Here is a 25,702-nt window from a genome sequence, read left to right on the forward strand (position 1 = left end):
GACGTGCTGCCAGCCAGAGCCTCACTGGCCTTCTACATGGTCATGGTAGAGAAATCCAACAACACAGCCGGACGATCCTCCACATTTCTAACAACCTCAGAATAAACACCTGACAGAGGCTGGATGGCAGAAGATTCCAGTCATACCTTTTTTACCTTCTTCTTCCCTAATGGCTGACCCTCAGGGTGGGAGATTCCTTCCATTGTATCTTTAGTGAGAAGCATAAGATGCTGGTTCTCAAGATACAAGGAAAGGGATGAAAGTCTACTGCAAAGGTTTATGGGAACAAACTTCTGACATATAGAACATGACATATTGTCATGAGAAGCTCCCAGGCAAAAAATACACTTATCATGGTGGTTTTTATGGGGAATCTGTCTCCAACATTGGCATTTACCCTTACTGGATGACATTAGCCTCAAGGAGCACAAAAAAGAAACATAAAAAAAAAAAAAAATAGCCTCAAGGAGCACAAAAAAGAAACATAAAAAAAAAAAACAAGAAAAAACAAAATCCCCAATAGAACACTTATCTGCAACTGCAAAGAAGTCAGCAAGGAGGCGTAGGCAGTCACTGGAGAATGAAAATGCATTCAGCTGGCAGATTTGGATGCAGGAAAAACAGATTGACAGTGAAAGGATACATTCAGAACTGGTGGCAAAGTTCTGTTTATGCTAGGCCTGAATGCCCCCATTATACCCAATGCTATGCAAGGAGCATTTGGGTGATATTTGTCATACCTTTAAAAGCAATGTGTAGACTTTGGTGTTTAGGCTTCTGCAGCAGGTAATACCATATGTTAGAAATACTGCAGAAGTGAATGTATGAACATCAAATGGTCAAAATATGAAACACTTAATAACAGCTAACTAACAGCTTCACCTAGGAAGGTCACAGGGTAGTGAAACAGTATTACTTTATTCTTATAAAAAGAAATATTAGGCTTCAGTATTATCTACCATGGATATCAGTTAAATAAAAACATTCTTAACACTAAATGTGTAACATGTTCTTTCTCTGCAGAACGGTGAGGAAGATAGAGTAAGCCTTAAATATGAAGTGTTCCATGTAATGAGGCACACTTTAGAGATACAACTACTGGGTGATGTTACATTACTCAATATTAGTGTTATGGAAGGATCTGTTCACAAAGTGAAATTGGTCAATGGGACAGTGGGCAGCTACCATTAGGGTTACAATATGCCCTGAGATGCCTCACTTTGCTTAGTATTGAATGGCATGTTAGGTTCACACCTTTTGTGAGAAAGGTCATGGATTCAATTCTTTGTTTCTCTTTTTCCTTTGACATGATGTCAGTCAGTTTCTCAAATCTTCCTCATTCCCAGAGACGGCCACAGTGAAGAAACTGAAAAACACTGCCATCTGTGTTAGCATGTCTGGCAGGAGATTTGTGCATATTCTTAGATTAACTTGAATTGTATGCCAGCATGCCTGACTGTGGAAATGTAAATAAGTTTAAAATGTTGAGTCTTTCCCTGTTTAAACACAATGCTTAAAGAATCTGTCACTACTTTGATACACTTCTAACTGTGCATGTTTGAGAGCGACATTCTAAAGATCAAACTGTGGAGACTCAGCTGAGCCATGAGTGATGTCACTGGAATGTTTCTTGTTGCTAAGAGATTATTTAAATAGCTGATGGACAGAAAAATAATCTTTTCACAGCTGATGCTTATATTTTGAAATGAGACAGCTGAGACTGCTGAAGACAGTTGAGACTGTTAAGCTGTGCACTTTGTCAAGTACTGAGCAGTCAGTTGACACCAAGAAAAGAGAACTCACCAAGACAAATGTAAGCTTGCTTTGGCCTTGCTATTATATTATATCTTATAGTAGATCAGGGACAGTACTCTTTAGTTAGATTAGGAAATTTTAGTTATTAAGATAGAGTTTTTCTTGAATAATGGATTCCTACCCTGCGGTTTGATTTACATTTTTGGTGATTGAATTCTAATGTTTATTGAGAGTTATTGATTTTCAATTTTGCAATTATTTTTATTTATTAAATGTTTTTCATTATTTTACATTGTGGCTGGAAACCAGTGTTTTTTTTTCTTTAGAGATTAGAGAGTGCTGCTACCTGTTTGATACTCCCCATGTCACTCCGAGGCCTGGCTGTCCTGGTCATAGCTATCATTTATTTTGATAATTAATTAATTTTAATAATTGGACACCCCTTTTGAAGGGCATGAAGACCTCTAATTGGTGGTAGCATTTCTGTATTTATTTTGGGAAAGAGACCGCTGGAAATCTGTGTCAGGCTTTTCCAGAAGTGTTTGGATGTGTGAGATTTAAATTTATTAGTGTGAGTGTATCAGAGGTCTTAAACTGGGACATTTTGCTCTGCAGTGTGTAATAGGAAAAATATATTTGGGTGAACAGAGGTATATAGTCCACTCCCAGAAAAATAGAGCATGTTTCTTTTGTGCTCTTGGGGAAAATTATGAAATATTTTTGGGGAAAATTATGAAATATTACTTTTGTTTAAGTGACAATCTCATATTGGAGTCAGTAGTGAGGACTGAAGCTCATTAGTTACTGACCCAGGATAGTAAGGGACGTCATTTAATTGTTGGCAGTCCGGTGGGATATAGCCAGATGTCACATTAATTTGTGCCAGTGGTGTGGGATTTATAATTGAATTCCAGTAGTCTGTAGGTAGTTGTCATTAAGGTGTGGTGTGTACTCTTGACAGCCACAAGGTAGATATTCAGAATTTCAATCCACCACAGTTTTATTTATTTTTGTAAGTTAGATAGTCAGGGAACAGCAGGCAAGGATGTCAGCAGAAGATTTTAGCAAGGTGACAAAGATCCAGTTGGCTAAGGAGTGTGAAGCCAGAGGATTGGTGCATGCCAACCTGACCAAGGAAGCAATGATTTCAGCCTTTGTTGCAAGGATGGAGGTGAGTGGTGGTACCCAGAGTGACAGCGAGGCACAGCTGTTGGAAGTGACTAGGCTTCCTGCAGAAGTGGAGCTGGAGAAGGTTATGAAGATAGAGTTGAGGCAGGCTCAGCGTATGGGTCCTATGTTACAAATCCTGAGGAGAATGGCTAAGGAGGCACCTGTGGCTCAAGGAAGAGGGGAATTTGTATATTGGAACAAAGGTTTATTGTATAGAGAATGGACTCCTGGAGGTGGGCTAGAAGGTGAAGTAATACAGCAGTTGGTAGTCCCTAGAGCTTACAATCTGCCACTCTTAGCCATAGCGCATGACATTCCTTTCTCAGGACCTATGGGCATAAGACATACTTAGAGACGTATTATCCAAAATATCTATTGGCCCTGGAATGCGAGGGATGTGGTAGGATATTGTAGGACTTGTGAACAGTGCCAAAAAGTTGGCAAAGTAGGGGACAAGGATTGTTTGTTTGTGTCTTTCGGCTTTTCCCAGTCAGGGGTCGCCACAGCGGAACTCCGGTCCGCTAATGATTGGCAGTAGATTTTTATGTACTGAGTTGTCAGCCCTAATGTACAACCCTCAACGAAGGTATGCCCAGTCACGCATGTCTCTACACAGAAGACAATCTAACTGAGAATTGAACGGGACAATGTCTTACTATGAGGCAACAACGCTACCACAGCACCACCACCGCAGTTAAGTAGGGGACAAGGATAAGGCTCTGTTAATGCCTTTGCCTGTTATCAGAGAGCCATTTCAGAGAGTGGCCTTGGATATTGTGGAACCCCTGAGTACTCCAAGTTCTACAGGAAAGAAATACACCGTGGTGGTAGTAGACTATGCTACCAGATATCCTGAAGTGGTGGGTCTGTCATCTTTTGAAGCAGAGAAGGTGGCAAAAGCTTTGCTAGAAATCTTCAGCAGTGTAGGTTTTCCACGGGAAATACTGACTGACCGAGGAGCCAACTTCATATCAGACGTGCTGACTTGTTTGTGGAAGCATTGTAGGGTAAAACATCTAAAGACTATCCCCTACCATCCCCAGACTAATGGGTCTTGTGGAGAGGCTAAACTCTACATTGAAGACTATGCTACAGGCATTTGCAGACCAGTTCAAAAGGGAGTGGGACAAGCATTTGCCCCATCTCTTATTTGAGTACAAGGAAGTACCACAGGAATCTACAGGTTTTTCACCACTGAATTGTTATATAGACATAGCGTGAGGGGGGCCTTTAGATTTAATTTGAGATGATTGGGAAGGTGAGAGTGAATCTCACAAGGAGTCTGTTGTGGCTCATGTTCTCAAGTTTCAGACAATACTTAAGAAGATCATGGGTTTAGTTCAAGAGAACCTAGCAGTGGCCCAACAACAAAAGGTGTGGTATGACAGGAATGCTTAGGCCCAAGAGTATGCTGAGGGACAGAAGGTGATGGTACTTGTTCCTGTTAAACATAAGTTACAGGCAGCTTGGGAGTGGACCCTTTGAGGTGGTGAGGAAAATCAGTGATATGAACTACATGGTAAATTTGGTAGGTAGGAGACAAGGGCACAAAATGTACCATGTGATTATGATGAAATCTTATCATGACAGGGAGGCCCTAGTATTGAGCATTCATAGTGGATGGCAGGAAGAGTCTGAAAGGGATATGGTAACCGATCTTTTGGGTGAGGCTAGGATTGATGCCTCTATGGAAGAGATCACCATATCATCGCAGTTAACTCCTTATCAAGTCCAGGAGATAAAAATTATATTGCAGGAATTTGGGGATATGTTCACATGGAAGCCTGGATGTACTGATTTGGTGCAGCACCATGTGGACACAGAACTCCAAAAACCTATTAAGCAGGTTCCTTATAGAGTATCTGGGAGAATGAAGCAGACTCTGAAAGAAGAAATAAGGGAAATGCTAGAAGTGGTGGTTATTCAAGAGTCTAACAGTCCTTGGGCTTCCCCAGTAGTGCTAGTGCCAGAGAAGGATGGTAGTGTGATATGCTGTGTAGACTACCAGAAATTAAATTGTTGCACAGAGTCAGATGCATACCCCATGCCGAGGACAGACAAAGCCCTAGAACAGCTGGGTGGGGCTAGATATCTGTCTACTATTGATTTGACTAAGGGGTACTGGTAGGTACCCTTGACTTCTGCTGCTAGCGAAAGGTCATCCTTTGTAACCCCTTATGGATTGTATGAATTTACTCAGAAGCCTTTTGGAAAGAAGAATGCCCCAGAAACTTTCCAGAGGCTGGTATATGGAATCCTGGTAGAAGCAGGGGAATATGCTCTGGCATACTTGGATGACATTGCTATTTAAAGCCACTCCTGGCAGGAACATCTCCAACATGTGATGGAGGTCTTGGATAGAGTAAGTATGGCTGGATTAACCATTAAACCCAAGTGTCAAGTGAGTATGACAGAGGTCACTTACGTAGGACACAGAGTGGGAAGTGGTAAAATTAGGCCAGAACCTGTCAAGGTGGAAGCTATCCAAGTGTGGCCAGTTCCTGTTACTAAGAAACAAATGAGAGCATTTCTAGGGACACTGGGGTACTATAGAAAATGTGTGCCCAATTATGGTACCATAGCTGCACCCCTTAGTAATGTAGCTAGGACAAATAAACTGAACAAGGCAGTGTGGACCACAGATTATGAACAAGCATTCCAAAAACTAAAGGAGATTTTTGGAGGACCCCCCCCCCTGTGTTAGCTAGCCCAGATTACAATAAAGAATTTATTGTACAGGTAGATGCCTTGAATTATAGGGTGGGGGCTGGGCTCAGCCAAGTTTCTGAAGAAGAAAAAGGGCATCCAATAGATTACCTGAGTAGACTCCAACCTAGAGAAGAGTGTTATGCAGCTGTGGAGATAGTGTGGGCATTGCAAAAGCTGCAGCCCTATATTTATGGGAGAAAATTCCCTGTACTCACAGATCATAATCCTCTAACATGGCTTAATAGGGTCAGTAAGCAGAATGCCAAGTTACTGAGGTGGAGTCTAGGATTGCAAGCATATGATATGACCATACAACATCACAGTGGATGTGGATGGATTGTCCAGAAGAGGACTGGGTTAATATTCCCAGGTAGCCCCATTTTTTTAAGCATCAGTTTTCAGGGGTCATTTGAAAAAACATGCTTGAGTCATGGGGGGTGGAATGTGAAGAAACTGAACACTGTCATGTGTGTTAGCCTGTATGGCAGAGATATGGTCATATTCTTAGATAAACTTGAATTGTATGCCAGCATGCCTGATTGTGGAAATGTAAATACGTTCTTTCCTTGTTTAAACAGAATGCTTAAATAATCTGTCACTGCTTTGATACACTTCTAACTCTGCGTGTTTGAGAGGGACATTCTAAAGTTCAAACTGTAGAGAATCAGCTGAGAAGTGAGGGATGTCATTGGAATGTTCTTTTCGACTAAGAGATGATTTAAACAGCTGATTGACAGAAAAAGAATCTTTATTACAGCTGTCATATTTTGAAAGAGACAGTTGAGACTGCTGAAGACAGTTGACATTGTGAAGCTGTGCAGTTTGTCAAGTACTGAGCAGCCAATTGACACCAAGAAAAGAGAACTCACCAAGAAAATGTTAAACTTGCCTTGGTCTTGATATTATATTATATCTTAAAATAGATCAGGGACAGTACTCTTTAGTTAGATCAGGAAAGTTTAGTTATTAAGGTTTTCTTAATGGTTTCCTATCCTGCAGTTTGATTTACATTTCTGGTGATTGAACTGTAATGTTTATTGAGAGTTTTTGATTTTCAGCTTTGTAATTATTTTTACTTATTACTAAATGGTTTCATTATTTTACATTGTGGCTGGAAACCAGTGTTTTTTTTTCTTTAGAGATTAGAGAGTGCTTCTACCCGTTTGATACTCCCCAGGTCACCCCAAGTCCTGGCTGTTCTGGTCATAGCTATCATTTATTTTGATAATTAATTAACTTTCAGAATTGGACACCCCTTTTGAAGGGCATAAAGACATTGTGATTGGTGGCAGTGTTTCTGCATGTATTTTGGTAAAGAGACACAGCTGGAAATCTGGGTCAGGCTTTCCCAGAAGTGTTTGGATGTGTGAGATTTAAATTTACTTTGAATATAAATGTATCAGAGGTCTTAAACAAGGACACTTTCCTCTGAAGTGTGTAATAGGAAAAATACTTTTGGGTGGACAGAGGTATATAGTCTCAGTCCCAGAAAAATATAGCATGTTCCATTTGTGCTCTTAGGGGAAAATTGTGAAATATGACTTTTGTTTAAGAGACAGTCTCATATTGGAGTCAATAGTGAGGACTGAAACTCCTTAGATACTGACCCAGGATAGTGAGGGATATCATTTGTTGGCAGTCCAGTGGTTTATAGCCAGATGTCACAGCCACATTTGATTTTAAATGTTGCTACTTTCCCTGATCCCACAACAATGGTGATCTCAGGAAGAGAGAGGATGAAATAATGGAATAATTAGAGTTTTAGATGCCTTTATGTCAGAAATGCACACTATTTCCCTTCCCCTTTTCTGTCAACAGGTTAACTTAATAGTACTAATAATTACCAGGTTTCACTTTTTAACTCCAGCTAGTTCTGGAGTTTTCACTTATTCTGTAGGTAAGAGGTAGAGAGCTCTTGCATGAATGTTTATTGCTGGGCTATGACACAGAGAAATGAAGTTGCTTGTTTGCTTACCTTTCAGCTGAACAGAGTTTCACAGAGTGACCAAGCTGTTGCCACAGATGTCTGGTGCATCAGAGTTCAGTATGCATCTGATGTACTTTTGTCTGCTTACATTAGGAAGGTTGTACACTCAGGGGTAATGTGCTTCTCAGGCAGTTAGCAAACAAGAGTGAGACTGTGAGGTGTAACATGTTACTGCACGGAGTTAACCTGGGGAAAATCATTTAACTAGTTAGGGCTTGGAACAATAGGGAATTTTGACCAGGCATACTAAGGGGATTTACTAGACAATGGTAAGTACTGAAACTTAGACTTCATAATTTTAGACAAAATATTTTACTGCACACTTGCTGTTCTTGACATTTTAACAATTATGGGAGCAATGTTTAAATCTTGTAGGCTTTTGTTCTCCCCGCTCTTTTTTTGGCTTGGTTCAGATTCATACATAGAGCTATTGAGAGATAACACTTGTCTCAGCTATTAGTGAACGCTCAAAAGAGCGTTCAAAAAATGTTGCTTTAAAAAGCTTCAACAGACAAACATAAAAGGAAAAAAGACTATTCTTGCAGAGAGATAAGCCCCCTGCATCCCCACACCCACTGCTAAACTGCTAATTACATATACTAACTCCCAAGATCACACTATAGTGGTGAAAGGGCAAATTTCCAAATCTGTACTGCAATCTCACAGGAAGAGCTGCCAGAGGAAGAAAAGCAGCTGAAAAGAGTGAGTATTCATTCATAGCTATAGCACCTATACACATATTATACACACACACACACACACATATATATATATATATATATATATATATATATAGAGAGAGAGAGAGATTAAATATATGTATGCATATTTGAAAAAAATACATATCTATATGTATGTGTGTGTGTGTGTGTGTGTGTGTGTGTGTGTGTGTATATATATATATATATATATATATATATATATATATATATATATATATATATATATGGGTCTACTTCAGAACAACAAAACCTCACAACACAGAAGACCAAAACACAGAGACCAAAACAACGAAGCCCCACAACACCGAAAACCACGTAAGTATAAGACACACAACATACATACACATACACAACTGCCCCAAACTACCAACCACACCACCCTACACTACAAATAGGCAGGGGAGCAAGTCCCTCCCTGCACCCCCCACACCCCCCACTTTAATATTCTAACTCCAAGATCGCACAAACAAAGATACAAGGCAAACTCACATCCACACACTACAGTCCCACACACACACACACACACACACACACACACACACACACACACACACACACACACACCCCCACACACACACACACACACACCACAGTCACAACACACACTTACACACAGCACTACCCCTCACAAATAAACTTACACATGCATACTCACCCACAGCGGAACACCAAAAGCACTAAATCAACATCCCGTAACACGGGGATTTTGAATTCCGCGCTTTTCGGTTTTCTACAGTTTCATTGTTTTGGTCTCCTTCAAAACACTTTTGATGTTCTGGTCTTTCGGTGTTTTGAAGGAGACCCATATATATATATATATATATGGGTCTACCTGACATTGCCAACATGCCAGAATGCCGACAACCATATGGCCAACACCATATGATCGACATTCGGAATGCCGACAATGCGGAACCAGCATCTCACTATAGTGCAGAATGGAAAGATTTCCATTCCTGCACTGTAGTGCGATCTTGGAGTTCATAGGTTCATACTAGGCTATCTGCCCTAGGGCATTTATAAGCCTAGCCAGAATGTGTTTGGCTTTCGCCACCCATTTTAAATTTATTTTGCTATGCCCTTTTTCGAGGTTAGTATACTGTGCCTCTGTCTAACAGTGACACAGAAGTGATACCCGGGGTAAACCTATGATCTCCCATCCACTCATCAAGATTCCTCTTGAAGAGAGTCAATGAGGGACTCTGCCTAACCTGGACTGGGATTTTATTCCAGAGTGAAGGGAGCCTCTGGGTTATGAATCTGTCCCTCCAGCATGTCCTATTCAGTGCTGAGGTTCAAGTCTCTCGAGCACGTAGCTCGATGGGATTTGGATTTTCTGAGGTGCAGCATGTCCATTAATTCCGGGTTGGACATGGCTTTATACGTCAGGCACAGATCGCCTCTGAACAGGCGGTATGCCACTGAGTAGAGCTGGAGTTTCTTTAACCGGGCAGCATATGGCATCTATTTGAGCCCTTTGATCCTCTTGGTGAGGTACTTTTGGGGTCTTTCCAGTTGCTGCAGGTGTCTGGTAAGGTACATCCCAAAAGGGGCATTGTGCTCAATTATGGGCCTGATGAGGGATGAGTAAAGAGGCACGATGACCTCCCCTGATCTAGATGTGAATCCCTTCATGATTAGGTGGGCTATATAAAATGTTTTTCTAACCACTTTGGCCACGTGGTTGTCAAATGAGAGATTGCTATCAACTTGGGTCCCCAGGTCCCTAATTACTTCTTCTGTACTTAATGGATTACCACCTATGTGGTAATTTGTGGGCACTTTGTTTTGCCAAAGGGATGACTATACACTTTTGGCATTTAGCTTGAGGCCATGGCTCTGGCACCAGTTGTCTGTTTCTATGAGGCCCTTTTGGAGGATGCTTGTGTCGGCTGGAGAGTCGATTATGGGCCCAGTTTGCAGTCATCTGCGAACTTGGTCAGCCACAGTCCTTCCGTGTTGGCCTGTACCTCCGAGAAATATATACCGAACAAGAGAGGTCCCAGGACTGAGCCTTGTGGGACACCACTTGTAACTGGTTTGGAGTCTGACATGGCTCCAGCAATTCTAACCATGTGGGTTCTGTCCTTGAGCCAGTTTGCAATCCATCTAGTGACATAGGGGTTTATATTTAAGCTGGTGAGCTTATCTATAATGCCCGAGTGGGGTATTGTATCGAAGGCTTTTGCGAGGTCCAGGTAGGCTGTGTGGACCACCTTCCCCTTGTCAATGGCCTTGGTGACTGTTTCAAAGAAATCAACCAGGTTTAAGAGGCAGGATCTGCCCTTAACAAAGCCGAACTGGGTAGGATCCAGTGTTTGTAGGTCCCCAATATCTTTATTTATGAGGTCCATGATGATCCTTTCCATAGCTTTGCAGACCAAGCTAGTCAGGCTTATGGGGCGATAGTTTCCAGGATCCGTTGAGGCACCACCTTTATGGAGAGGGACCACTGTTGCTGTACGCCACTCTTTGGGCACATATCCTGTAGTAAGACTGAGATTGAACAGTAGTTTTATGTTTGGGTTTAGCTCTTCTTGGAGTTCATGTAGGACGCAGCCGGGGACACCATCTGGTCCCATTGATGCTGTGTTTTTGCTTTGGAGAGGCGGCTCTTACCTGAGCATCTGAGATGTCAGGGGGCACACTCTGCTGGGATAGATATTTGCCCTTTTGGTGGGGAGGGAGAAGTTTGCTGAACCTGTCAGCTAGGATGTTGGCAATGTCTGTGGGTTCGGTGTATTTTTGTCATTTTGGACTAATTCTGAGCATATCTGGGAATTACCACCCAGGTTCCTAACATAACTAAAGAAAGCCTTGTGATTATCCTTAGTGTCCTGTGCAATTTTTCTCTCGAAGCTGGCCTTAGACAATTTTATGTGTGCCCGTAGTTTTTGCTAATACTGATCAGTGATGCCTTCCCTTTTGGGATTTTGCTCTATCATTTAGTAGCTTCCTCCTTCTATTGTATAGTTTGTTTATGGCTGGGGTCCACCAGACAGGATGTCTGCCTTTGGAGGATTGGGTCTTGGTTTTATTTGGGATCGCATGATCCATGCATTCCTGAAGGTGTTCATAGAATGCGTTTATAAAGGATTCTGCGGTCTGGGCCATATTTTCCACAGGCCTGGGGGCTTTGAAGGATTCCACCTCAGTTTTGAGGAGTGTGAAATTTGCTTTAGAGAAGTTTTTCACTGTGGTTTTCTGGGCAGGGTGTGGGGTCGGGATGTGAATATCCAGTGAGATTAGTTTATGGTCTGATCTTACCAGTGAGGGATACACTTCTGGTCTGGAGCATAGAGTCCCCATGTTGGTGATGATCAGGTCCAGTATGTTTTCCCCTCTTGTGGGAGTGGTAACAAGTTGTTCCATAGCATTTGAGTTTATAAATTCTAGGAACCTTTGGGCTAGGGTGTTGGAGCTAGAGTAATGCTCCCAGTCTATGTTTGGGTAGTTGAAGTCGCCCAGTATAATGGTGTTTAGAGAGACCTTCATATTTTCCAGTGTTCTCAGGAAGGCCGAGTGGGGTTCCTGGGTTTGGGAGGGTGGTCTGTAGTAGGCTATAAACTGGAAGGCAGTTTTACCCACTGTTAGTTGCACATGGATAGTCTCTGATGCTTTGTGCTTTGCCACCAACCTGGAGGTGTGGGTATCTTTGATGAATATCGATATTCCCCCTCCTTTTGTGGTTCGGTCCAAGTTTTGGGGCCGAAAAGCATGGTATGAGGTATAACCTGGTAGTGCTGGGGTGCTCTCTGGAGCCCTGAACCAGGTTTCTGTTACTGCACAGATATCGATGTTCTCCATGCTAAGGAGAGTTTCGAGTGCATGCATCTTGAGGTTTAGACTTCTGGCGTTGAGTAGCATTACTCTTAGTTTCTTATCCCTTGTGATACCTATGGAGGTGGGTTTGTCTTTTGAGCCTTGCCTAAAAAGGCACTATGGGGGTAGCAAGAGTCTTTGCCAATATCCGAAAGCCCGAGGGTGACAGGTGCAAGCCGTCCCTAGCGAAGCATTGTGGCTTGTCGAGCATATCATCCCAAGCTGACAGGCATTGGATCCCCTTTGAATGACACCAGTACTTAAGCCAATTGTTGAAATTGATCATCTTGTCTTCATATTGTGGCATCATTCTTGGTGAGGGTAAGATGCTACTCAAGGTCAGGGTCATACCGGCCTGGGCTACATGCTCAGAGAGCTCCTTTATGTCTCTTTTCATGTAGTCCAGGGAGGTACGTCTCAGGTCATTCACACCAGCATGGACAATGACTGAGTCATATTTGTACTTGCCTTGGAGTGACTTGAGTGCTTGTGTTATGTGGCGGATCCTAGCGCCCGACAGGCTGCTCACCGTGACCCTCTCCTTGTTCAGCCTGGTGAGCGGGACATGAGTGTCCCTGACGATAGAGTCACCTATTACAAGTGTATCAGGTGTGTTGTTTAGTCTTAAGGGCTGTGACTGTTTGGCACACTGGCTTTGTGAGATATATGTTGCACGTGTTTTGTTTTGGGGTAGCGGCTGCTTGGGTGTCTGCTTTGGAGGTCTCTGCTGCTTTGGCAGATCTTTATTTAGAGGCTCTGAGTATGTTTTTGTGTGATTATGTGTTTGATTTGCTGTCGTGGTAGGTCTATGTGAGACTGGAATTGTAGTGAGTGTGGTTTCCTTCTCCTCCTGACTGGTTATGCCAGTACTGAGTTGAGAGAGCTTAGCCTCCAGTTTGGCTATATGGTTGCATCTCTCACATGTGTTGGAATTTGTTGGGAGGAGGAGAGGGTTGTCTGTGTACATGAGGCAGTTGTAACATTGCCTCAAGATTCCCAGATTCACCAGCTGGACCGAAGAGGAGATTGACAACTGACCTTTGGACATGCTAGAATAATATTGGGAATTCCTTAATAATTGAAAACCAGGGCCAGTGGGGAGTGAGGGTGTAGTGCTTTTAATTTTTAGTGCTGACTTATATAATTGCTTTAGTGAGCAAGTGCCAGGTAACTTAAGTGCAATGTGTTACAGGTAACTTAAATGCAAAATGACAAACAGTAACTTTCTTTCAAGTGAAACAAGGAAATAAGTACAGTAAGCAATGCAGATATCACTAGTGATCCACAGAAGTGCTGAGAAGCCACGTATTAGGTGGAATTAGCGTTCAAGGGAAATAACAAGCAAACAAACAACAAGCATATAAACAAAGCTAGATTCAGCAGGCCTGGATCTAGTCTATGCTACAGCAAACAAGGTGTACCAATTTCACTAAGATACAGTTCAAATATTCAGGCACTATAAACCTTTAACCAGAAATTCCCAGCTCAGAAGGGCAGAGTCCAGCCTCTTCTCCCACAAGAGTGCACACCACAAACCTTCTTAATGTAAAATAACTGGCCTGAAGCCCAAGTGCTTAAACCAGAACTAATACACTTTAAGAATAACAGACACTGGGCTCTCAATCAGCAGTTCCCAACTTAGAAGGATGAAAGCTACCTGTCCTGCCACCACAGTGCATGCCACAAACCTTCCTAATGTAAAACAACTGGTCTGAAGCCCAAGTGCTTAATCCAAAAGACTTAGAATGATAGCTACACTTTAATCAAGTTACTACCAAGCAGTAATAAATACAATTGAATACTTTAGAGAATGCCTGGATTAGTGCTCAAGTTACACAAACAAAGCTAGATCTAGCAGGCCCGAATCCAGTCTATGCCACAGCAAACAAGGTGCACCAACTTCAGTAAGAAGCAGTTCAGATATGCATGCACTATAAGCCTTCAACCAGAAATTCCCAGCTCAGAAGGGCAGAGTCCAGCCTCTCCTCCCACAAGAGTGCAGACCACGAACCCTCTTAATGTAAAATAACTGGCCTGAAAGCCCAAGTGCTTAAACCAGAATTAATACACTTTTAGAATAACAGACACTGAGCCCTCAATCAGCAGTTCCCAACCTAGAAGGATGTAAGCTACCTGTTCTGCCACTACAATGCAGACCACAAACCGTCTCAGTGCAAAACAACTGGTCCGAAGCCCAAGTGTTTAAACCAAAAGGCTTAGAATGAGTTACACCAAGCAGTAATAAATACAATTGAGTACTTTTAAGATGATGCAAAAGTTAAAAAGTAGGTAGAAACACAAGTACAGTAAAAGCAGATGAATTTTTTTTTTTTTTTTTTTCTGAACAAGTGCTGAGATCAAAGAAACAGATTTGAGTGCTGAAACTAGAAAACTGGCTAGTTATAAGAAAAAAAACTAAGCTAAAAGGCTTCCCTCCAACACAGAAGGGCTTGGGGGCTCGGAAGCCTACAAATAGTCAATACCACTTAACAGGAAAGGCAGGAAACAAGCTTAAATTTTTTTTTTTCTGTTTCCCAGATGCTCTCTTTGTACAAAGTAGGAGTGCCTGAAATCAGAATCTGATCTCACTGCACTCAGTTGAGTGAGCAAATGAGATGGGCCCAGAAGGAGTATCCAAACACAAATTTACAAGAGGGGCGGGCAGTTGCAAGGCCACTAAGATTAACACCAAAACAAAAACAGGGAGGGTGGGTCGGACTAACTGAAGAGCAGAGTGAAAACTTCCAGTTCAGTTATTATTCCTTCCACACAGTTAAAATCAATTTAAATACTGTATTTTTTGAAAAAAAAAGAGCAGATAAAGGTACTTAAATTCTCTTATACGTCCAGTTGAATATAGCAAGTTCTTAGCCGGCCAAAGCTGAGGTTTTTAAGCAGAAAATATTTCACACTGTACCACTTAAATAGGCAAGGACAGGAAATCAAAGAATGTGACTACCCCCACACCTGTAATTACTAGAAAATAACAAAATTCAGCAAACACTGACTAACTTCCAGTTCAGCTAATATTCCTTCCACACAGTTAAAATCAATTTAAATACTGTATTTTTTTGAAAAAAAAGGAGCAGATAAAGGTACTTAAATTCTCTTATACGTCCAGTTGAATATAGCAAGTTCTCAGCCGGCCAAAGCTACCGGGGGTGCAAGGGGGCATAGCCCCCCTGCTAGCAGTTGAAAGGAAATTTTATTTTCCTTTTTCATGGTCTACTTACAATGTCGAGATTTCGGATGTCAAGTCATATGGTATCGGCCATATGGTTGTCGGCATTCTGAAATTTCGGCATTGTGAAGTAGATCCATATATATAAAATGTAAGAAACATCTATATATATATATATATATATATATATATATATATATATATATATACACACACACACACACACACACACACACACACACACACACACACACACACACACACACACACACACACACATATATGGCTCTAGGACTGTTGAACGAAACTTCTACATCCCGAATCCACAATAACCGAATACACTAACAAAAGTGCTTTCACCATAAAAGCGCTTTCGTTAAAGTGTGTTACAAAAAAAAAAAAAGAATAAATCTACTTTTATTCAGGGGTGCAAGCACCCCTGCACCGCCCATTCTACTTTAATATTCTCACTCCAAGGTCGCACTACAGTGGGGAAAAGGGAATTTTCCCTTATCCGCACCGTAGTGCGACTGGCACAACGGGCATACTTATCCGGAAGTGCTGCTTTGGTGATTGAAAGATCAAATGTCCGAATCCATATCCACTGAACCCACTTTAACAAAAGCACTTTCATCGAAAAAGCGCTTTCGTTAAACTGTTTAAAAAAAAACATTAAAATTAATGTTTAACATCCCCCACAACCCCCTCCACTTTAATATTCTCCCTCCGCGATTGCACTACAGTGGGGAAAAGGGAATTTTCCCTTACCCGCACCGTAGTACAACCTCAGCAAAAGCGCTTTCACGTAAGTATGCTCTGCCGTAATGGATTCAGACATTTGATCTTTTGATCAAATGCCCTAGATCCATATTATACATATATATATATATATATACACACACACACACACACACACACACACACACACACACACACACACACACACACACATACATACATACAGATATAGGGTTCTGCTTGTTTGATTTAAATGAACTTAGTTGAATTTTAGATTTTTAACATTACATTGAAGCTTTACATTGAGTAGTGCTTTTTATTCCGCCCTGAGCATTTAGGTTTGTAATAGTAGTATAAGTGACTCTTTCATTGGATTTAGTTACACTGCTATCGCTATTCAGCATGTGTCTTTAGTTTTGTATTTTCAGTATAGATGAATCTTATGTTACATTCACATGGGCTACTATTGGCATGCTGAGTTTTGGGTGGTTTGTGAGAGATTGCTCACACTGGATTATGGCAGTTTGTCATTTTACCCACTGGTATGCAGTCTAAGTTGGAATATATAATTATAGGTTCATAGGTAAGTACTAAGCTATCTGCCCAAGGGCATTTATAAGCCTAGCCAGAATGTGTTGGCTTTCGCCACCCCCCTTAGATTAGTTCACTGTGCCTCTGTCCAGCAGAGCCATTAGTTCCATGTGCCACTGTCCAGCAGAGCCACTGCAGTGATCCCCGGGGTAAATTTTCTGTTTCCCATCCACCCGTCAAGGTTTCTCTTGAAGTGTGTTAGTGAGGGGCTCTGCCTGATGTATATTGGAATCCTGTTCCAAAGCATGGGGAGTCTCTGGGATAGGACTCTATCCCTCCAGCATGTCCTATTTATCATTGTGGTGAGGTTTATATCTCTAGAGCATGTGGCTCTCCGGGATTTGTTTTTTTTTAGGTGGACCATGTCCATCAATTCTGGGTTTGACATGGCCTTGTATGTCAGGCAGAGATCACCTCTGAGTAAGCGGTATGCAACAGAGTACAGCTGGAGTTTCTTGAGTTGGGCTGCATAGGGCATCTGTTTGAGGCCAGTAATCCTCTTGGTGAGGTATTAGCAGGGCAGATATGGCAGGCTAGGGTTTAGCAGAATATTCTAGGACCAGTTGGTACCAGCATGGCAGCAGACTGGGGAGTAGTTATGCTAGTTACATTCATAGCTAAACCAGATGGGGAGGTAATGTCATTAGTATAATGCCAAGGTGCAAATGTCCAGGATTTGCACAGATTCAGTGGCCAATCAGCAGTTATATACCATCACAATGGTGATCTGCCTGACTGGTATGTCTTGATTAGCCTTGGGTGGTGACATGCACAGCAGCAGCCTGGAGGACACCCCAAAATGTATTAACAATAGGAGACAGAACAGTGTCTGCTGTAGGTTCATAGGAGATTATTAGGTTAACAGCTTAAGAGCCCTTACATGCCTAGCTAGTTTTGCCCAGATTTTATCCAGTATTCCATCCATAGGGGAAAGATGACAAATGGTCAACAACTGGGGATTTGACAATTTTTAGACTGTGTCTGTGCATATGGGACATGGGTGCAACCCCTGGAGTGAGTATGTGATTTCCCATCCCTTGGTCCAGAGTCAACTGTCCCTCCAACATCATCTATTCTTGTCAGAGATCAGGTTTAGATCCTTGGAATAGGGAACCCTCATGCAGCTAGTTTTCCAAATATGCAATATTTCCATCAGGGCTAAGTCAGAGGTTGCCTTGTAGGCCAGGCATAGATCACCTCTCAATAATTGGTAGGAAATTGAAAACAGTTAAAAGGTTTTTAATCAATCTGCATATAACATGTTGGTTATACCCTGTAGCTTTTTGGTAAGAAACCTTTCAGGATGCTCCACCTGGTACATGCCAAAGGGTGCACTGTACTTGATTATTGGTCCATTCAGGGCCAAGTACAGTGGTACTATGACATGCTTAGATCTTGATGCCATGCCCTTACTTATAAGCTAAACTACATAGAAGGATTTCCTCCCCTTTGTGGATAAAGGCAGGTCATAATTCAGATTACTGTCTGATTACCAAGATCTCTCACCCCTGGGAATATTCTTTGTGGCAGGTGCTATCAATGTTTCAGTTCACAGAGGTATTCAATTTCCCAAAGGATATTATTATGCACTGCTTCACATTTAGTCGGAGGCCATGGCTCTGACATCAATCAATAGTCTGCTTCAGTCCTTCCTGTGGGATATCAGCATCACTGAGGATTCAATGATTGCCCCCAATTTGCAGTCATCAGCAAATCCGATCAGTCAAAGACTATGTACATTTGCTGTGACATCTGAGAACTATATTCAAAACAGGAGGGGACCCAGCACTGAGCCCTATGGTACTCCACTGGTGATTGGCCTCTTGCTTGATGTGGATCCCCCACTCTAATAACATGTGCCCTATCAATGAGCCATTTGGCCATCCATCTGGTGATGTAGAGGTTTATGCCCAATTTTGTTACTTTATGTATAATACCTGAGTGGGGTGACATGTCAAATACCTTGGCCAGGTAAAAGTAGGCAGTGTGCACTGTCTTACCCTCATCCATGGCTTTTGTGACCTTCTCAATAATGTCCACCAGACTAAGCAGGCAGAACCTGCCCTGCTCTTGGTGAAGCTGAACTGTGTTGCGTCTAGGGTCTGGTGATTTCCTATGTTGTTGTTAGTCAGGTCAATGATTTTCCTTTCCATAGCCTTGCATATGAGGCTAGTCAGACTTGTGGATTTTTGGATGTGAAGGAAGAATTTACTACTTTAGGTAACATATTCAAAGAAAGAGATTACCCCAGAAAAATAGTGGATGACATTACATTAGGAGTTTACCATGAATAGGGTAAAAGGTATAAACCATTGTTGGGTGTAGGCCTCACTAATACCAATGTAACTGTCAACATAGTGTCATCTACAAATATTGAGAAATGTGTTATACAGTACAGCCAAATTTCAATGGAAATAAAAAATATAATCAGGAAACATTGGAGCATTTTTATGCCAAGACATCAAGAGAATGATAGGGGATGAACCCTTATTTATCAATAGAGTAGGTAGCAATGTTAAAAAAAATTGTTGGAAAACAGGGAATACGTCAGTATTTGTTTATCTATTGGTACAAGGTCTTGTGGTAGTTGTAGTCAATGTTCATTTACTTGTAAAGAAACTAGTATCAATCTGACAAACTATATTAATAGCAAAATTACATTTAAGAGAGGGAATTGTTTAAGTTCTAAACTGGTCTACTTAGCTACATGTGAAATGTGCTGCATATTATGTAGGGAAGACTGAACTTAAAAAGAGGATATATGAGCATACCTGCGACATCAAGAGCAAGAAAGAAACTAATGCTCTATATAGGCATTCTCTACTATGTGAAAATTTTAGTAAGTTCGGGTTTGGTATATTGGAGACTATTAACATAGACCCTAGGGGAGGGGACTGGAAAAACCTTTTAAACAGAAAGGAGTTGCAATGGCAACTGAGGTTAGCTGCAAACTTGCCCCTCAGGTTTGAATGAATCTATGTCTACAGTTTCAGTTTTAAAAGAGAAAACAGATAGGCTTTAAGAAGAGCTGGTACATTATATTTTGACGTATAAAATAAGAAAATTAACATATTTTATGGCTGTGATACAGCATTTTTTGAAAAGTACAATAATTTTAAAATACGCGTTCCGAGGTAAATACATTTTTAAATACATTTTTAGCCTTTTTACAAGAAACAACCTGTGATGATGATTTTGTTTTAAACTGGCATGTCACTGGTGTAATTTCAACCAATTGTGGTTGTTCAAGAGGTATTTAACCTGCCTGTTCATTGATTTTATACATTCTGATGGAAGTCCCCATTATAGAGGGACAAAAGCACTCAATGTCTGTTTAATAAAGTGGATTTTGGTGCTGGGTACTCTGTGGTGCATTTTTTTATTTTATCTTTCAAGTTTTCACACATTGATAGAGTTTTCTGAGGAATTTCCCAACAAGGACTAAAATTCAAATTTATGGGTAATATTGCAGACAGGATTTTAAAATAACTTCGAAATGTAGTAACACAGCAACTCAGGAACAATGGGATGGTAGAAGAAGTGACTGCTCGTGCGACAGGACAGTAAAATCAAGATGTATTTAATAAAAATAATGATAAAATAAATGAACAACAGTTACAGGTTAAGCGCTTTCGACTGTTACCCAGTCTTCTTCAGAACAAAGCCAGTAAAGATAATTGTTACATTTATATGCTAGTAGCAGTATGTTAATTGATTAATTGGAGAATGAAAAATCCGCCAAAATTTTTTTATTTTATCTTTCAAGTTTTCACACATTGATAGTTTTCTGAGGAATTTCCCAACAAGGACTTAAATTCTAATTTATGAGTAATATTGCAGACAGGATTTTAAAATAGACATACCTGCTCTAGCCGAGTCATTAATTTCTGAACAAGCATCACCCTGTGTTTCTTGTTCCTTCTCTTTCTGGACTGTCTCTTCTGTATTTGTATCTACAGAAATAAACCAAGCATATCAAATTCAGCACTCATGGGAGTGGATTAATATATTGCATATAGTGCACATTACATTTTGTTTTCTGCAGGATGGGTAAGAGATGACTTAAGCCAGTAAAACAACAACTGGACTTGTACTCAGGAACATTATTTCACTCAAAGGCAGTAGGTCCTGAGGGTAAACATAAATCACATTATGAAATACATCACTGGATCCTAGGCTTCACAACCTCAACCTGTATATTACTCAATTATGGGCATGTCAAACCTTCTTAGGCCCATGAAAAACAAATGTGTGTATGTTCTGGGTCGTACTTGTTTTAGAGAAGCATATCAGAGAAGAGTGTGTGTATGGAAAATAGACTGGCAAGAAAACGTCATGCATTACATGATCCTGCTTCTCAGGGTTTTCCTAAAGCAGTCACTATGAGTAACCTCTTGTACAAAATCAGTAACAACAGTAGTATGTCAAGAGAAAATTTGTCTGTGAATCCCACTTCCAATTAAGTGTAGTATTTATGTAGCAGGGCTAACCCCATAACATTTATGAAGTATTCTAATAGTACTAAGTGATAACTTTCAAAAATTTCAAGCCCTCCCAAACACTGAGAACACAGCTGCCTATGCAGAACCATTCACAGAAACCCTGTACAATCATTTCAATAAATGCATAGAAACAGCTGCACCCATCACAAATAAGCCTGGAATTCACTCAAAAAACAAACCACCCTGGTGGAATCCAATCATAAGCAGGTTATACAACAAAAGGGAAAAAAAGTCATAGCCAAGATTAGGAGGGGCTACACCCAGCATTATAAATACACTCTCATCAAACTAAACAAACAACTAAGAGATCAAATGAAGTCTACTAAAGCCAAATTTGAGTTAAAGGAGAATCATAAGGCTTTCTTTAACTATGTCTCAAACCTCAAAAGGAACACATAGCAATATGAAGAACTGATTATAAATGGAATCACCTAGATGGAGAGTCAGAAGATATAGCAAAACTGCTGGCCAACAAATTCAGCTTCAGTTTTACCCCCCCTCTCCCCTGCCTGCCCCCCAAGAAATACCATCAAACATCATCCTCCCATCCATCACTAGGGAGGTCTTAAATGCACCTGGTAAGGGCAAAAGTACTGCATCAATGGGCCCAGATAATAGCCCAAGATGCCTCCTAAAAAAACTGAAACATGACCTATCAGGACCACTGGAGCCATTGTTAATGATAGCCTCCAGAAAGGCTTTGTGCTAAACTAATGGAGAACAGTAACAGTCATCCCTTCACACACGGTGGGACATCAATGGATCCTAAGAGTTACAATCCCAAATGTCTGGCTCATCTCATATGTAAAACCATGGAAAGAGTTATCATAGAAATGATTAATAAAGACATAGAAAACCTTCAAACACTGGATCCAACACAGTTTGGTTTTGTCAAGGGCAGATCATGCCTACTCAACCTGTTGGGCTTCTTTGTGAGGGTCATCAAGACAATGAATGAGGTCAAATGGTCCATACTGCCTACTTTGATCTGGCTAAGTCATTTGATACAATACGCCACTCAAGGACTGTAAACAAAGTCATGGATATAGGCATAAACCCCTATATTATGCAATCGATAGCCCTCTTGCTCTCAGGTAGGATCCAGGAAGTTAGGATATGGGAGATAACCTCTTTAAAGAGGCTGGCCACTTGTGGAGTCCCTCAGGACTCTGAATTGGGTCCACTCCTTTTTAAGATATACTTCTCAGAAGTCAAGGCCAATGTTAAGGGACTCTGGCTGACCAAGTCTGCAAATGATTGTAAACTAGAAACATTCAAGGAATCTTCCCAAGATGCTAACATCATACAGGAAGGACTAACAGAGACAAATGACTGGTGCCAAAACCACAGCTTAAAATGCAATTTCAAGAAGTATGTAATAATACCCAGCTCTCCTATAAAATTACTTACATGATAACACACCCCTAAGAGTAGAACCAGCAGTCAGGGATTTGGGTGCATATGTAGACAGCAGCCTGGTTTTGACCAACATGTGTCTAAGGTAGTAAGAAAATCTATGTTACTCAATTAATAAGCAAGGGCACAGCATCTAGGTGTAAGAAAGTCAACATTTTGCTGTTCTTGACCCTCATCAGGCCCATCTTTGAGAACAACACCCCCTTCAGTATGTACATGGACAGGTATATGCAACATCTGGAATGTCCATAGAGATTACTCACAAAAAGAATACAAGGCATAAACCGCATGTCCTATGCAGATTGCCTCAAAGCCCTATCTCTATACTTTTTCTTACAGACTGTTGAAAGGCAGTCTGTCTGGCATACAAGGCATCCTTGGATCCCACTCTGATGGACCTTTTGCATATCTGTAAAATGAATTACATCAGAATTACTTGATCTAGGGATTTAAACTTTTCTTGAAACATAAATAGGACATGGTATGTGTGTCAGCGAATTCCTCTTTTTCTGGAACAGGCTTCTGATCCATGTGAAGCAGAACTCTTCCCTAACCCTATTTAAAAGAAGCCCAGATCACTGTATGGAAAATCAGAAGTATACTCTAAGTCTAACACTCATGTTTCTAATGTATGGAGGTAGCCTGCAAATCTTTCCCTAGCTTACATATTCCCCTTAAAATAATCTCTAAGGCACATAAATTTGCTGGATAGATTTGGGAAGCTTGGCTAGACTTACAAAGGCCCCAGTAGTCATCAGCCTAATATACAACATGGGCTTATGAGTCTATGAATAAATGTATTATGAGCCTATGAATAAATGAAGCCTTAAGGGGATGCAAAAGTCACATGGTATTGCTTCCATCTTGGACAAGCTGCAGTAAAGAGCTTAAGCTGTGAAAATCATCTAAGCCTGTGTATCTGTTCACTTAGCTATCTTGACTAGTTCATAAAAAATTATTAAATGGTGTTAGAAAGGTCTTGAAATTAGAAGTATCGACATAATTTTGCTTTTCAGTCGCACTCAATTTTACAGAACAGCATTGCCTGTCACACAGCATGTAGAATACATACTCTTCAGAGACATAATATTAATATATATCACTATTCAAAATGCATATTGGTCAAAGGGCAATGCTGTGCTGCAGTGGTTTGTATTGGCACTGTAGATCAGTGTGTACATTGAACCTAGTCAGCCACTATAGCTAGACAGCATGTGCATATAAGTTACTGAGCATGTACAAGATCAGTGCCATGTGAGTGTGTTAGAAGTAACAAGTCAGTCAGTACGGATATGATGGATGAAGTATATATACAAGTTACAGCTCCTGATGTGTGTATATATAATTAATTACTTGAATGCATTTTGTGTCTCATTTGAATACAAACGCAAGACATGTGACACGGTGTCAGAATGGGATCCAAAGCTAAAGCAGCTCACAAACCATGAGGCATGCAGTTAGAAGTGGAGTAATATATACGAGCAAATTCACAAACAGGTCAGTGGTTATTCAAAGGTTCAGTCGCCAAACATGTGGCCTAGCATTCAAAGTGTTCAGAATAATTTCCAACAATGTTTGAAATGCCTGAGATAGCAGCATAATATTTAAAGTGTTTAAAATGTTTGAAAAGGTTAAATGTCCAAATTTTTTTGCAATGTATGACATTTTCGCAGTAACTAAGATTTTTCAAAGTGTCTGAAGTATCCGGAGTATTTGAGGTATTTGCAGTGTTAAAATAAAGCATTTCTGGACAGATTGTTGTGCACTTGAGCAAAATTACAAGTATCCATGTCTATACTTATGTTTAAAAGTAATTTGTTGTTATGGCAGATGGATTTTGCAGACTTGGACCACTGATTGTTGTTGTGTTTTTTGACTTTTCCTGGTTATGGGTCAGCACAGCGGAACTCCGGTCCGCTAATGATTGGCAGTAGATTTTTACGTGCCGAGTTGCCAGCCGTGACGCACAACCTTCAACGAAGGTACGCCCATTCATGCATGTCTCCACACAGGAGACACTCTAGCTGAGAATCAAACAGGACAACATCTTACTGTGAGGCGATGACACTACTGCAGCACCACCACCGCAGTTCACTGATACTTGATAATAATGTTGATGAGAATTGGCGAGTGTTTGAGCAAGAATATATTTTCATACAAGCTACATTTTCCGATAAAGACACATGCACAAGAGCATTTATACTTCTCAAATGAGTGAGAACATTTGTTTGTGCATGCACCTGCTGTGTAGCTAGGGGAGGGGGAGAATCACAATATTGTGATACAGGCTGAAACATGGGAAGACCCTGAGTGCTTAAAATGTAAATTTAGAGAAATGTGTAACCCTCAAATGAATATTACAATGGAAAGGCACATATTTTACACAAGAAATCAAAAACCTGGCACATATATTACCGACTTAAGAAATAAAGCAAAAACATACAGATTTGGTGATCTAAGAGATGAATTGTTAAAAGACTGTCTTGTATGTGGTATTAATAATGATGCAGTGAGAAAGATTTTGCTTCGAGTTAGTGAATTAACATTGAGCAAAGCCATTGAGATTTGCCAAATACAAGAAATTATAGAAATGCATACAAACATGCTTACAAATAAGAAAATCATGTTTGCAGTATCTGCTAGTGTGAATGTTGATAGTGTACAACAGAAAGTTAAGATGAAAAAGAAATATAAACTGAGAGGCAGTGTTGCACCCAACCTCATGACAGACCTCAATGCTTTGCCAGAGATGGTCTTCTTCTGTCACCCCTGGGATTTTGGCTACTGGCTAAGGCTTTTGCCACCCCCATAGTGCCTTTTTTAGACAGTGCCTCAAGGACAAAACTCACAACATAAAAACTCCATCTAAAAACAACCTTAAGATTATGCTGCCAAATGCTAGGAGTCTTAACATGAAACTGCACTCACTGGAAACAGTCCTCACCTTTGAAGGTGCAGACATTTGTGCAGCCACAGAGACCTAGTTCAAGGCTGTGGAGAGCATCCCAGCCATACTGGCGTACACCTCCTTCCACACGTTCAGACCACAAACTGAAGGCATGAAAACTAAAGGATGCAGTGTATCAATATACATTAAAAATGAATACAC

General features: G+C 40.8%; 1 protein-coding gene across 1 annotated transcript in view; it reads left to right on the top strand.

Annotated features, from left to right (window-relative positions):
- The window catches only part of LOC122814485, a 288,085-nt gene that overhangs the window by 185,423 nt on the left and 76,960 nt on the right, over positions 1-25,702 (top strand). The window contains 1 exon segment of the mRNA XM_044087060.1: positions 4,516-4,904. Within this exon segment, the coding sequence (XP_043942995.1) occupies positions 4,516-4,904 (389 nt within the window).

Source organism: Protopterus annectens, chromosome 10.part0 (assembly GCF_019279795.1).
Source record: "Protopterus annectens isolate FY-2018-M chromosome 10.part0, PAN1.0, whole genome shotgun sequence".
Taxonomy (NCBI): Eukaryota; Metazoa; Chordata; order Ceratodontiformes; family Protopteridae; genus Protopterus; species Protopterus annectens.